This window comes from Sprattus sprattus (genome assembly GCF_963457725.1).
Source record: "Sprattus sprattus genome assembly, chromosome: 3".
Classification (NCBI taxonomy): domain Eukaryota; kingdom Metazoa; phylum Chordata; class Actinopteri; order Clupeiformes; family Clupeidae; genus Sprattus; species Sprattus sprattus.
The window spans coordinates 7,543,652-7,557,405 of record NC_137922.1 but is presented as its reverse complement, the minus strand read 5'-3'; the positions used below and the strand labels follow the sequence as shown (position 1 = coordinate 7,557,405).

General features: G+C 41.2%; 1 protein-coding gene across 1 annotated transcript in view; it reads left to right on the top strand.

The window, feature by feature from the left end:
- Window positions 1-362: 362 nt before the first annotated feature.
- adgrl4 (adhesion G protein-coupled receptor L4) overlaps window positions 363-13,754 on the top strand; it is a gene marked incomplete at its 5' end in the record, with an annotated part of 30,984 nt that continues 17,592 nt past the window's right edge. Inside the window, 12 exons of the mRNA XM_080835759.1 lie at window positions 363-408; window positions 652-786; window positions 2,089-2,241; window positions 5,600-5,749; window positions 5,864-5,934; window positions 6,511-6,684; window positions 6,938-7,121; window positions 8,230-8,343; window positions 9,652-9,851; window positions 10,178-10,357; window positions 12,462-12,665; window positions 13,142-13,362. Coding sequence (XP_080691885.1) covers window positions 363-408; window positions 652-786; window positions 2,089-2,241; window positions 5,600-5,749; window positions 5,864-5,934; window positions 6,511-6,684; window positions 6,938-7,121; window positions 8,230-8,343; window positions 9,652-9,851; window positions 10,178-10,357; window positions 12,462-12,665; window positions 13,142-13,362 — 1,832 coding nt within the window. The remainder of the gene's footprint in view (window positions 409-651; window positions 787-2,088; window positions 2,242-5,599; window positions 5,750-5,863; window positions 5,935-6,510; window positions 6,685-6,937; window positions 7,122-8,229; window positions 8,344-9,651; window positions 9,852-10,177; window positions 10,358-12,461; window positions 12,666-13,141; window positions 13,363-13,754) is intronic.

The window sequence follows — 13,754 nt, the reverse complement described above, 5'->3', positions numbered from 1 at the left end:
CACTTTTACAGTAATAACCACTTATAGTTAGTTTTTTAGTGTCATACCATTTGTGAAGCAACTCATTTCAAAATGCTTACGTATGTGAAAGACAAACACAGTTTTCATGACCTGAATTAGTTTTCATTGGGTAGATTGCTTTGCAAACAGTGTATAAATGTCATCAAACCCAACCAAGAATCCACATCCCGCTGGATATTGTTTCCAGTACATAGGTGTGTCCCTCTGTGGCCTCTGTACTTTGGCTGATAGAGCATCAGGACAGGAAGGGCCAGCTTTAGAACAACAGGAAAAGCGTGGGGAAACGCCAGGCGTCACCATCCTCGAGTCCCCACTTACTGTAAGTCGCCTTCACTTGGAAGATGTCGCATTTGCTAAACTCCTCAATGAAGCTTGTGCTCTTGGAAGGTAAACCATTTTTTTTTTTTAGTTTAATAATATATTTTGACGTTTCCTACAAATTAACTAGAATATTTTTTACTAAAGAAAGAGGTTACTTAGTGTCGTTAAAGTTCACCCCTAACCGACCAAGGACATTCTGGATTCAGTAGATGGCAATAATGTCGCCTCATCTTTGTGTGATAATGATGTAATATATGCTCTATGATACAATGACCTATTTCTTTCCTCGCTTTTGCTCTTCATCTCCAGCATGTATATTCTGTGTCCTTACACAAGGGATATATTCTGACACCTGCCCAAAATGTCATAATCTTGCAAAGTGTGAAAACAAGACCTGCAAATGCAAAGATGGATATACCGGGAATGGAATAAATAACTGTCAAGGTAAGGTAACAACTTACCTTTTTGACTACTGACAAAACAAAGGGAGAACTATACACATTATAATGATTATTTAATTAATGACAAAACAAGGGAAAACTGAACACATTATAATGATTATTTAATTATTTACAAAATAAAGGGAAAACTGAACACATTATAATGATTATTGAATTATTTACAAAACAAAGGGAAAACTATACACATTATAATGATTATGTTTACTATATTAGGTCCCACATATGAATCCGTGTTCAGCCACACGTAGTGCTATATTTTCTGATTACGTACACCATACAAGTATATCAGTAGTATGATATGTTCATTGAATCATTTTTTTAAATGTTGAGGAAGTATTTGGTACATTTTATCTTAATTTCAGAAAATGCCAGCCAACAGCCAACACACCCGTCTTCTAAAACATCCCAGTTTCTACTGATTAAAGCTAGTTTGCTAAGTCATGTATTATGGTTATATATCATGGTGACAAATTGCTGTAAAAGCTCTTCTGTTATTTTTGTGGGTTTTCTAAAACAAAGCACAAAACTACTAAGCGCCCTGAGACAATTCTATTGTTTTGACGCTATATAAATACAATTTAATTTAATTTAATTTAATTTAATTGAACTACGTGGTGGAAAGCCAGGGTAAATGTTTGAGAGTGTCTCTGTTCTAGGACCTCTGGGGAAAGCAGTGACACAAGACTGGATAGTCTTGGGGACAGTATGAAAAGGGGTTCATTCTAAAACTTGAGTCTGATTCTCATTCTGACTTTTGTGAAGTTTTAACATTGCCCTTTAAAGAGTTTTAGTAACATCTTAAAATGAACCTCATATTTGCCAAATACGTAGCTAGGCTTGTCAAGTGACCTCGATCAAGTTGTTGGCAGTATAAGCAAAGTGATGCTGGCCAATGAGAACAATGGAGTTTTGTGTTGTCATTCCATCCCTGTTCCCATGTCTTCGTGTCAGCCTCAGTCCGAATCTGTTATGTCAGATATTTCCTGACATTCCATCTCCTTCTCAAGAATATTCCGGAATGACAGCTAAGAATACCTTGCACAGAGTAGGCCATGTCACGACAATCAGGCAGGAATGTAGCAACTCAGTATGTTTGTACATAATAATAAACACTCTGTTTTTATTGCATTTAAAATTTTGAAAATTCAAACTGGTGACCAGTGAAAGGTAGTCGAGAGGTATTTTATAATTTCCATAGAAATTGAGGAAAGTTGTAAAATATATTTTTTATATTTAAAAACATATTTTGTAAAACCTATTTTTCACTCACTGTTTCCTCACACAGATGACAATGAATGTGAGAGAGTGCTATACATATGCGGAGGCCATGCCACATGTACCAACTCTCTGGGAAGTTATAATTGCGCTTGCAAACCAGGTTTCGCCTCTACAAACGGGGAGGCTCAGTTTCAACCTAATGATGGAACCCACTGTAAAGGTAATGATGAAACTCAATTTACTGAACATTGTACATTGTTTTATTATGTAAAGCAACACTGATAAATATCACAGAGCAACATCGTCTGTGGAAGTTACAACATGGTTAACCTCAAGCAAAAAGTTGCAGCCAACTGGTTGGCAAATGCATTGACTTCAGCCATCTAACTGTCCTGAATCAAGGGTATGTGCACACAAGCCCAAGCCACTTGCTGAAGCACCAGCAGAGACCTGCTAACGACCCATGCCAGCCATGTCAGTTCGCTTAAGCTTACGCATCAGCCCCATTGGCCAAAACGCTGAGGACGCAGAGCTATCAATATGGAGTAGATCCAGCTCAATATGGAGTAGATACGACTCAATATGGAGTAGATCCAACTCAATATGGAGTAGATACGACTGAACGACTCAATATGGAGTAGATACGACTCAATATGGAGTGGATACGACTCAATATGGAGTAGATACGACTCAACGACTCAATATGGAGTAGATACGACTCAATATGGAGTAGATACGACTCAACGACTCAATATGGAGTAGATACGACTCAATATGGAGTAGATCCGACTCAATATGGAGTAGATACGACTCAATGTGGAGTAGATACGACTCAATATTTGTCAGATCAACAAAGGTGGAGGAGTACAGCTTCTGCAGCAGGTCCAGGTCCAGTGCAAGGTCCGCTATAGCGCCTGCTGTGGTCTAAATTCTCGTTGTTTCTTGAAAATATAATGATGGACCATCCAAAGACAGTCTTTGCACATCTTCAAACATCTAGTGTTCCCTCTGTGGTCTCTGTCCGAGAGGAGAGAGTGAAGGAAGCAGAGTCTAGCTTTAACCAGACGCAGCTGTGCAGCTGGCAGCTGGAATGTTGCCATCGGATATCTCTGTGAGAGAGAAACTTAAAGAAGGCCCAGGAACAGACCAGGAAATGGGCCGTGCTTACATCAGACCGCCACAAGAGTGCCTCCAGACAGCCGGGAGAACCACGGAGATGGAGATGGCAATGCCCAGAGCAGGAAGGGAAAGCTCTCCGTGGGGACAGCCGTAGTGATCCGTTCAGGAAACAGGAACCTGGAGTAGTGTGAGTGAAATTGCCGAGCCGCTCACACACACACACACACACACACACACACACACACACACACACACACGCACACACACACACACACACACACACACACACACACACACACACACACGCACACACACACACACACACACACACACACACACACACACACACACACGCACACACACACGCAAATGGGGTCTGAAGGGGTCTGACGTGATGGAGCTCAACATGTGAACGGGGTTTGACTTTATGCAAGAGAGGCTAACTGAGGTCATCAGAAAGGCCAGACGAGGATCCGCCGCAGGAGTAGATGAGATTCCACACTGGTCTGTGGAGAGCTGCCCCTAACCGACAATGAAAGCGTAAAGACAATGGAAGGTTGTGAGGATAACAGAGATCCAGAGAAGAAGTGGAGATCTCCTATTACTCTTCATCGTGCTGCGGGCCCTTTGCTCACTGGTGGGCCCTCTTTCAACACGCTAGGACTGGTATTTATCCACCACATGTTTTCTGTGGCATCACATTGTGTGTGTGTGTAAATAAATGCTGATCCCACTACGCCTTCAGCATAGGAGACATTTTTCTGAGATGTATTTTCATAATTAAATTTGCACAGCTTCAGTTGCCTTAGTGGTTGGAAAATATGCCTTTTGTCAGCCCCACCCATAACATTTACTTACTGTATTATGTAAAAAATTTGATAATCTAATTAGAATTCATCACTGGTCTCCCCAGCTGTGACATGGTTGTTGAGTTTCAGTCTAATGCACACACACACACACACACACACACACACACACACACACACACACACACACGCACACACACACACACACACACACACACACACACACACTCACACTCACGCACACACACACACACACACACACACACACACACACACACACACACACACACATATATTACTAAATGCTCCTGTTTGTGTGGGCTCAGCAGGGGAATGTCCAGGCTTCCTTTCTGTACTTTGTCAGTAGCGTAGTTTGACTAGAAGACACAGTTGTGGCCCCACAACCTTGCATTTACATTCCACCTGCCTCAGCCTTTTAGCATATAATGTACAGGAACATGTTCGGCGCTGATAAGAATGACCCTAGGAGCCTTCTCCGCCCTCGCCTGGGATCTAACGATGAAGCCATATGATTGTATTGGTGTGCTGTGGCCTGTGTGATTACCATCAGACCCCATAGCCCGAGAGATCCCCCCTCGATACCACGCCACCTACAGGATGTCAGGGTTCGTGCAGTGAGATCGGTGCACGGACACAGCTGGCCCAAAAGAAGGACAGTGATTCCTGGAACAGTCATAGCATCAGAGTGGTGGAGGTCACATAGATGGTCTGGCAGTAAAGTAAATGGGTTTTACTGGTGCATGTGAAGCAGCTGGGTATCGTAACATGAGGAACGTTCAAACGGGCTAGACTAGATCTGAGGTCGCACTGCAGAAAGGCTTTTTTTTTTGGAAAATCCAGCTCAAGGTTCACAGTGAGCACTTTTGCAGAAAGAAACTGTGATCTTGGTGGTTGGATCCAGCGGTGATCTGGTTTTCTTGCAGCACCAAACTGCCTGAGCAGAAGTCCAATAAGGGGCTTCAGGGTACTGCATCCCATCCTTAAACCCTAAAGTAATGGGCTACAACCCTCTCAGTTGAAAGGTACTGCATAAAGGATGGGTAAAAGCAATGGGCTATTTGGTCTGTTCATGAATTCCTAATAGTCCTCTGATCCTTTTCATCTATAATCCACACCTGTGGTGTTGACAACATGAAGCAGGTCCAAATAATGGTTCCCCTTTACAAACACCTCTTCTGACTGGAGGCTGTTGCAGTCTTGCAGTATGTGTTGATAATGGACTACTCAAGGACTCTCGCTGTGAAATAATCTCAGCATGGTATCTGTGCATGGTGGGTTGGACATTAGACCGTAGAATGGGTGTGTGTGTGTGTGTGTGTGTGTGTGTGTGTGTGTGTGTGTGTGTGTGTGTGTGTGTGTCCACACACGTGCCTAAAACATTCAACAAGGTCAACACAGAGCTTTTTCCTATCACGCATTAACAAAGCAAATCGAAGATATGAATAGATTGAACATTTATACTAAAGTAATCATAGTTAAACCAGTATCTACACGCTAGTTATTATGACCCGTTTGTTTCAAGGGTGTGTCACTGTGACAATAGTTGGTGCTGTGTGTGGAACCATAAAAAATAACTTTGTGTTTAATATTTATCTAGAAAATGTTGACAAAGTGTGTCTGTTTGTTGTGCAGATATCAATGAATGCAAGCAGACTGAAATTTGTGGGCCATTCACAAACTGCCACAACACTAATGGATCCTTTCACTGCTCGTGCCAAAGAGATTACGTGTCCTCAACAGGAGCCAAGCTATTTCAACCAGACACACGGACAACTTGTTTAAGTACATAAGCTGCTTTTTCCTTATTAATTAAACATGTATAATATCAAATGTAATATTTAATTCAGCATATATAGAACCGTATCACTGCCATTTACACAGTTTATCATTTTTCAGAGAACCCTCTCCCCAACTGCCACAAGGACACAGAGTGTTTATTAAACAGAGTCAAAAACACCCTTCTAAATGTGAGTTTCACAGACAGAAGAATAGACTTTTATTTAAATCAAATATAAACTGGGAGTATATTATTGAAAAGTGAAAACGTAAACAGCGAACGGATGTGGAAATCTGATGTGCAGGTGCTGCCCTCTAATGTTAAGAAACAGCACCTACAGCCAGTAGTTGATACAAAAACAATGGAGATCAAATCAGTACATCAACAATGTAGAAACTACAGTTAAAGATGCAAAAACACATTACATTTTTTAGATGACAAAAATATTATGTGTCATAGCATAGGTCACTTGAAGTAGCTTTGTTTAGTGCCATATGACCAGGTTTTACCATATGACCAGTTACAAGAATAAGACCCAATAAGAGATTGAACATTAATTACAGAACCTGAGAATAAATGCTCTTGTTGTACATAACTGCAGTCAAATGTTTCTTCAGTAGCTTATTATACTCACTGAAATGGGTGTTCATTAAAGCTTTAAACCAGAGGATAATCCAACATTTTGTCCTCCTGAATGTGGCACGGATTTTAAAACAGTTCCTCCCTCTGTGCATGTTATTATTGGGATTCTTCTTTGCTCCTGCAGATTAGCAGTCTCACCGATCCACAGCAAATGCTGGAGGAGATGAAGAAGCAGACGTCGGGAGAATTAAGCCCAGTTGATGTAATCGCCTACACAGAAGCCCTCTCCAGTGCAGCACTGAGCTTTGAGAGAAGAGCTCACTCTGATGAGCATGTCCCTGTGAAGGAAGTCATTACGGTAACTCTCTTTAAGTCAAACCAGTCAGATTCAAACGAGAACTAAAGATGTGTAAGTTGTAGCAGTATATCAAATATATCATCATATTGGTATTAATAACTTCTGCAGGACTGCTTCTAAAGGTAAGGGTCTGGTCACAGACACTTTTATCCAGGCATCTGCAAGGGCTGGGAACACTAACTTAAACTAAAACAAAAGTTTAAAAAAAAATCATGAAGAGCAGTTGTAAGTTTCCCCCCATATTGCCTTGCAGGACTTTGTGAAGACGGTGAACAACCTTGTGGAGAGTAATGAGTTGGAGGCGTGGGGCAGGATTGAAGAGCGGCGCCGAGGGCAGACCCTCACCAAGCTCTTCCACTCCGTGGAGCAGGGCACTCTGGCTCTGGCCACAAACAGCCTCAATGCCACCAATCTGGAGGTCAATGAAGGCGACGTAGGTAAGGTATCATCTTTGTGTGTGTGTGTGTGTGTGTGTGTGTGTGTGTGTGTGTGTGTGTGTGTGTGTGTGTGTGTGTGTGTGTGTGTGTGTGTGTGTGTGTGTGTGTGTGTGTGTGTGTGTGTGTGTGTGATATATTTATCTAAAGCTCAGCTATGTCTTTTAAGGATGCTGATGGTCGGTTGTTGTTCAGTTTAACACAGCGGTCAGTTCCATTTTTAATTTATTGTAATCAGTTAATCATGAACGCTGGTTCATTACTTCTGCTAAACGCAACAGCACTATGTAATCAAGTCTAACTATAGGTGTGTTAGGTGTAATCAAGTCTAACTATAGGTGAGTTAGGTGTAATCAAACAATCAACAATAGGTGTGTTAGGTGTAATTAGGTGCATTAGGGGCGTTAGACTCCAGGTGTTGGTGGTACAATGGTTAGTGTCACGGCCCTCCAACAAGTCAATCCAGGTTCATTAAATGTGCTGCAGGTTGCCAATGTAAGTTAAAACCTTTAATTGGTAGATTGAGACTGAGTTGATATTAACCTGGGCAAGTATGACACCCTTCTGAACACGACTGTCATTCCAGACCAGTGTTTATAAAATGAACATCATAACAACCCTAGGCTATTCAGACTTTGCCTATTGTATAAGCAAAATATGTTGAAAGATGAGTAGAGGTATGGTATGAGGTGGGGAATATATAGACTGTTAAGTTCTGTGTTCTGAAGCTAATTGATAAGGTGAAGGCAGATTTCCTACTGTAGTCTTTGATATAAGCCTAGTGCTCTGCTGCCCTCTAGTGTTCCAATGATGTCCATGGTCTCGGCACCTTCTGCTCAACACCATGGCAGTGTACTAATATTAAATAACATTATTATATTATTAATATAACAGTTCAGCCACCCAGGCAACCCTGGAGTTCTAATGTGTATTTTTGGTGTTTGTCTTCCTGAATGCCAGATCCTTTCTGGACTTATAGTGACAGCTGCGCCCCTTTAAGGGGTACTTGACAAGTGTGCACTGCAGTAAATAGTTTGTGGCCACCTGGAAGGACTCTCTCTCTCCATGGTTACGGTGTCTATAGTGACTGACATTATATGTTGTGTTGCAGAATTAAAACTCTACACGCTAGAGGCTCAGCAGAAGACAAAGAAGGTAGCAGTTACCCTGGGAGTGAATTCTATTGTGTTAACACCAGCGCACAATGGAGAAGCGCCCTCCAGTGGTAAGGATTTGCAAAATGTCTATTCTAAAAATCAGATGTAATTATTCGATTCAATACAATATAAAATCCATTGCGTTTCAATTAGTCTTCCTCGTAATAAAATAGATATAAAGGTTTCCAATTGTACAGACTTCATCCAAACTAATGATTACACACTGTCAACGGGGCATAATAAAATGCTCTGATTAAATCATTCCAATGTCACTGGTTTACCTAAATCAAAATTCTGTTGTCTTATAGATAGATAGATAGATTATTTATTTGTCTTTGCAGAAACTTGTTCTGCGCCATTGACAGTGCATCTGATAGTTACAAAAACAGAAAAGACACAAAGACAAATACAGACAGAACACAACATGACAGAGGACAGGACAATACCCTCTCATATTACAATACACAACCCCCTCAAAATACAATACAATGGAAAAGTGTGGTGAGGAGTGTAGTTACATTACAGTTGGATTCTTATTTAACCGGGATGTACTGGTGTGTATAAAAGACTAACAGGCTCTATTTGTCTGTAATGAAGGCAGCCTGAACCTCCTGCCTGAAGGCAACAACTCATACGCCTGATGTAAAGGGTGTGACAAATACTATGTGCCTTTCTTACCACCCTTGCTTCAACAGTCATGGCCAAGCTATTTAATGGCTGGCGGGCAATCTTGCTGGCCATGTTAATTATCTTGTGAAGCTTATTTTTGTTTGCTACTGACAGTGAAAAGTACCAGGCCACAGAACAAAAACATAAAATGCTCTCAACAAAAGAGTGGTAAAAAATACGCATCATGTCTCTGTCAACTCTGAATTGCCTTAACTTCCGCATAAAATAGAGCCTTTGCAGCCCCTTTTTATACATAGCATCTGTATTACAACCCCATGTTAATTTATCATCTATTATTGTTCCCAGGTATTTGTAACTCCCCACAACATCAATCCCCTTCCCATTTATGACCATACTATGGTGGATGTGACTCCCCGTCCTGAAATCAATAATCAATTCTTTGGTTTTCCTTGCATTGAGAATAAGACAGCTGGACTAACACCAGTCTGCAAACTGGTCCACCCAGTCTCTATATTGTGTTTCATCCTTGTTCTGTATTAACCCTACAATAGCTGTATCAAACATGTTACATCGCTCTATCATTTTAGCTCTGCAAAAGGCATTTTATACTATTATCAATGGTATTTCCTTGGCAGAATTATAATTATACTCCACTACATAAATGGAACAACATAGAAAGTAATTATGATATTTTACTGATCAGGGTTTATGATATAAATGCATGGTGTTTGTTTTCTCTACATTAGGAAGTGTCTCCATAGTGTTCCTCCAGTACAGACATATTGGGACGGTCTTACAGCCCAGAATTGACCCAGGATTGGTTGATTACTCGAGGTTTGCTGCAGCTGGTCCAATCACGGTGAATTCCGATGTTATAGCAGCTGCAATTGGTTCTCCTCAGATGTACCCACTTCAAGAAGTATTCTTTACTCTGAAACATTCTGAGGTACCTCCCTTCTTATTTTTGGTTTTCATTTATTGGCAGTGAGTATGTGAAATCAAGTTTAGAAGAGATGAAAACAACAAGAAATGCCATTCCCCAAGAGTGATTCTTTAGTTGTAAATACAGAGTGTGATGTGTGTGATACATATATACTGTAGATATATGTTATATTTATTTATTTGTTTGTATTTATATATATATCCTACCTTGTGCTGAATTGCTTCGAACATTATATAATTATCGGGTGGAATTACTGATCAGTTAATCACATTTGAGTGGCACTACGTTTCTAAGTTTTCTGTTTTTCTGTTTCCTCAATGGTGATGTAGCCCATTGACCCTGTGGCAGACATGACTTCATGTGCATTCTGGGAGTATTCAGTGGACAGCATGGAGGGACGCTGGGCCCTGCAGGGCTGCCAACGATCTCATGTCAACAGCTCCCACACCACATGCACCTGCAATCACCTGACGCATTTCGCAATCCTCATGTCATCAGGACGGGCAAATGTGAGTCTGCAGTGGATGCATGCTCCCATCCATAGAGTTAAAGTACTCATGCTCCCACCCATAGAGTTAAAGTACTCATGCTCCCACCCATAGAGTTAAAGTATGCATGCTCCCACCCATAGAGTTAAAGTAAGCATGCTTCCACCCATAGAGTTAGAGTTAAAGTTCTCATGCTTCCATCCAGAGTTAGAGTTAAAGTATGCATGCTCCCACCCATAGAGTTAAAGTAAGCATGCTTCCACCCATAGAGTTAGAGTTAAAGTTCTCATGCTTCCATCCAGAGTTAGAGTTAAAGTACTCATGCTCCCACCCATAGAGTTAAAGTATGCATGCTCCCACCCATAGAGTTAAAGTAAGCATGCTTCCACCCATAGAGTTAGAGTTAAAGTACTCATGCTTCCATCCAGAGTTAGAGTTAAAGTACTCATGCTTCCACCCATAGAGTTAAAGTATGCATGCTCCCACCCATAGAGTTAAAGTTAGCATGCTTCCAGCCAGAGTTAGAGTTAAAGTACTCATGCTCCCACCCATAGAGTTAAAGTTAGCATGCTTCCAGCCAGAGTTAGAGTTAAAGTACTCATGATCCCACCCATAGAGTTAAAGTATGCATGCTCCCACCCATAGAGTTAAAGTAAGCATGCTTCCACCCATAGAGTTAGAGTTAAAGTACTCATGCTTCCATCCAGAGTTAGAGTTAAAGTACTCATGCTCCCACCCATAGAGTTAAAGTATGCATGCTCCCACCCATAGAGTTAAAGTTAGCATGCTTCCAGTCAGAGTTAGAGTTAAAGTACTCATGATCCCACCCATAGAGTTAAAGTATGCATGCTCCCACCCATAGAGTTAAAGTTAAAGTATGCATGCTCCCACCCATAGAGTTAAAGTATGCATGCTCCCACCCATAGAGTTAAAGTATGCATGCTCCCACCCATAGAGTTAGAGTACTCATGCTCCCACCCATAGAGTTAAAGTATGCATACTCCCACCCATAGAGTTAAAGTATGCATACTTCCACCCATAGAGTTAAAGTTAAAGTATGCATGCTCCCACCCATAGAGTTAAAGTTAAAGTATGCATGCTCCCACCCATAGAGTTAAAGTATGCATGCTCCCACCCATAGAGTTAAAGTATGCATGCTCCCACCCATAGAGTTAAAGTATGCATGCTCCCACCCATAGAGTTAGAGTACTCATGCTCCCACCCATAGAGTTAAATACTCATGCTCCCACCCATAGAGTTAAAGTATGCATACTTCCACCCATAGAGTTAAAGTACTCATGCTCCCACCCATAGAGTTAAAGTACTCATGCTCCCACCCATAGAGTTAAAGTATGCATACTTCCACCCATAGAGTTAAAGTTAAAGTATGCCTGCTCCCACCCATAGAGTTAAAGTATGCATGCTCCCACCAATAGAGTTAAAGTTAAAGTATGCATGCTCCCACCCATAGAGTTAAAGTACTCATGCTCCCACCCATAGAGTTAAAGTATGCATGCTCCCACCCATAGAGTTAAAGTTAAAGTATGCATGCTCCCACCCATAGAGTTAAAGTATGCATGCTCCCACCCATAGAGTTAAAGTATGCATGCTCCCACCCATAGAGTTAAAGTTAAAGTATGCATGCTCCCACCCATAGAGTTAAAGTATGCATGCTCCCACCCATAGAGTTAAAGTTAAAGTATGCATGCTCCCACCCATAGAGTTAAAGTTAGCATGCTCCTACCCATAGAGTTCAAGTTAAAGTACTCATGCATCTACCCATAGAGTTAGAGTTAAAGTATGCATGCTAGTAGTCACAATGATTATCACGAGCCTCTCAATATAGGTTTCATTGCTTTACCAGGCACCAAGTTTAGCTGTCCTTAAGTGCTATGATGTAAACAAGGAATGAATAAGCAGGATATAGCTTTTATGTCGATAAATGTCATTGCAAGAATTGTGGTTACCAAGGTCAGTAAAATGTTATTTACGCCTAAATGGGCATAATAATTGTAGTATGTGTTATGATATTTGTACATAAAAAAACACTCAATATCAAGAGGGACCTCTCATCACAAATGCATATGCAGAGTGAATCACACAAATGAACGGTTTCCCCCCTCAGCTTGTGGCTCACTACAACATCCTGACGAGGATCACGCAGCTGGGCATGGTGATCTCCATCATCTGCCTGTCCATGTGCATCTTCACCTTCTGGTTCTTCAGCGAGATCCAGAGCACCAGGACCACCATACACAAGAACCTGTGCTGCAGCCTCTTCATGTCCGAGTTCATCTTCTTAGTCGGCATCAACATGCACGCCCACAAAGTGAGCAGGCTTGTGTCCTCAAATGTGTTCACACATTTTTCCAAATGTATTCTTACATTTGGTGTCAAGATTTTGCGTTTGTATTTTTCCACTTGGTTTTATTTGGATACATGAGAGTTTTAAGGCAATCTAAACTTCCCCTGTACTTCCCTTTCCTTTTGATGTGTGTTTATCGCATGTGTCATCAGATTTAGATACTTCATAAATAATATAATTCGTCACTTAATGATGCTTTTTATCCTCTGAGCTACTATAACCTTACTATAACCTCTGAGTTACAGAAGGCTTTAATATATAATTCAGCCTTATGAATTATTGATGTTATTTGCATCATAACCAATTAGTTATTTACATCAAATCACAGACCATCCCCTACTAAATCTATTCATGTGTAGAAATTACTTTTAAATGTGAACGTTGGAAAGCTGCATTTTTTCCAATCCTGATCAATATTGCATCGTTGGTTCCCCCTGTAGCTGTTCTGCTCTGTGATCGCGGGGCTGCTGCACTACTTCTTTCTGGCTGCGTTTGCATGGATGTGCATTGAGGGGATTCATCTGTACCTGCTGGTCGTCGGCGTCATCTACAACAAGGGCTTCCTGCATCGCAACTTCTACATGTTTGGATATGGCAGCCCCGCTATAGTAGTCACCATCTCTGCCACGCTGGGCTCCAAATACTATGGCACTAACACAGTGTAAGTACAACGGTATAGGCCCCTATGACAATGAGTGTGTTTGAGTAACACAGTGTAAGTACAAATGTATAGGCCCTATGACAATGAGTGTGTTTGAGTAACACAGTGTAAGTACAACGGTATAGCCCTATGACAATGAGTGTGTTTGAGTAACACAGAGTAAGTTCAACAGTATAGGCCCTCTGACAATGAGTGTGTTTGAGTAACACAGTGTAAGTACAACTGTATAGGCCCTATGACAATGAGTGTGTTTGAGTAACACAGTGTAAGTACAACGGTATAGGCCCTATGACAATGAGTGTGTCTGAGTAACACAGTGTAAGTACAATGGTATAGGCCCTATGACAATGCGTGTGTTTGAGTAACACAGTGTAAGTACAACGGTATAGCCC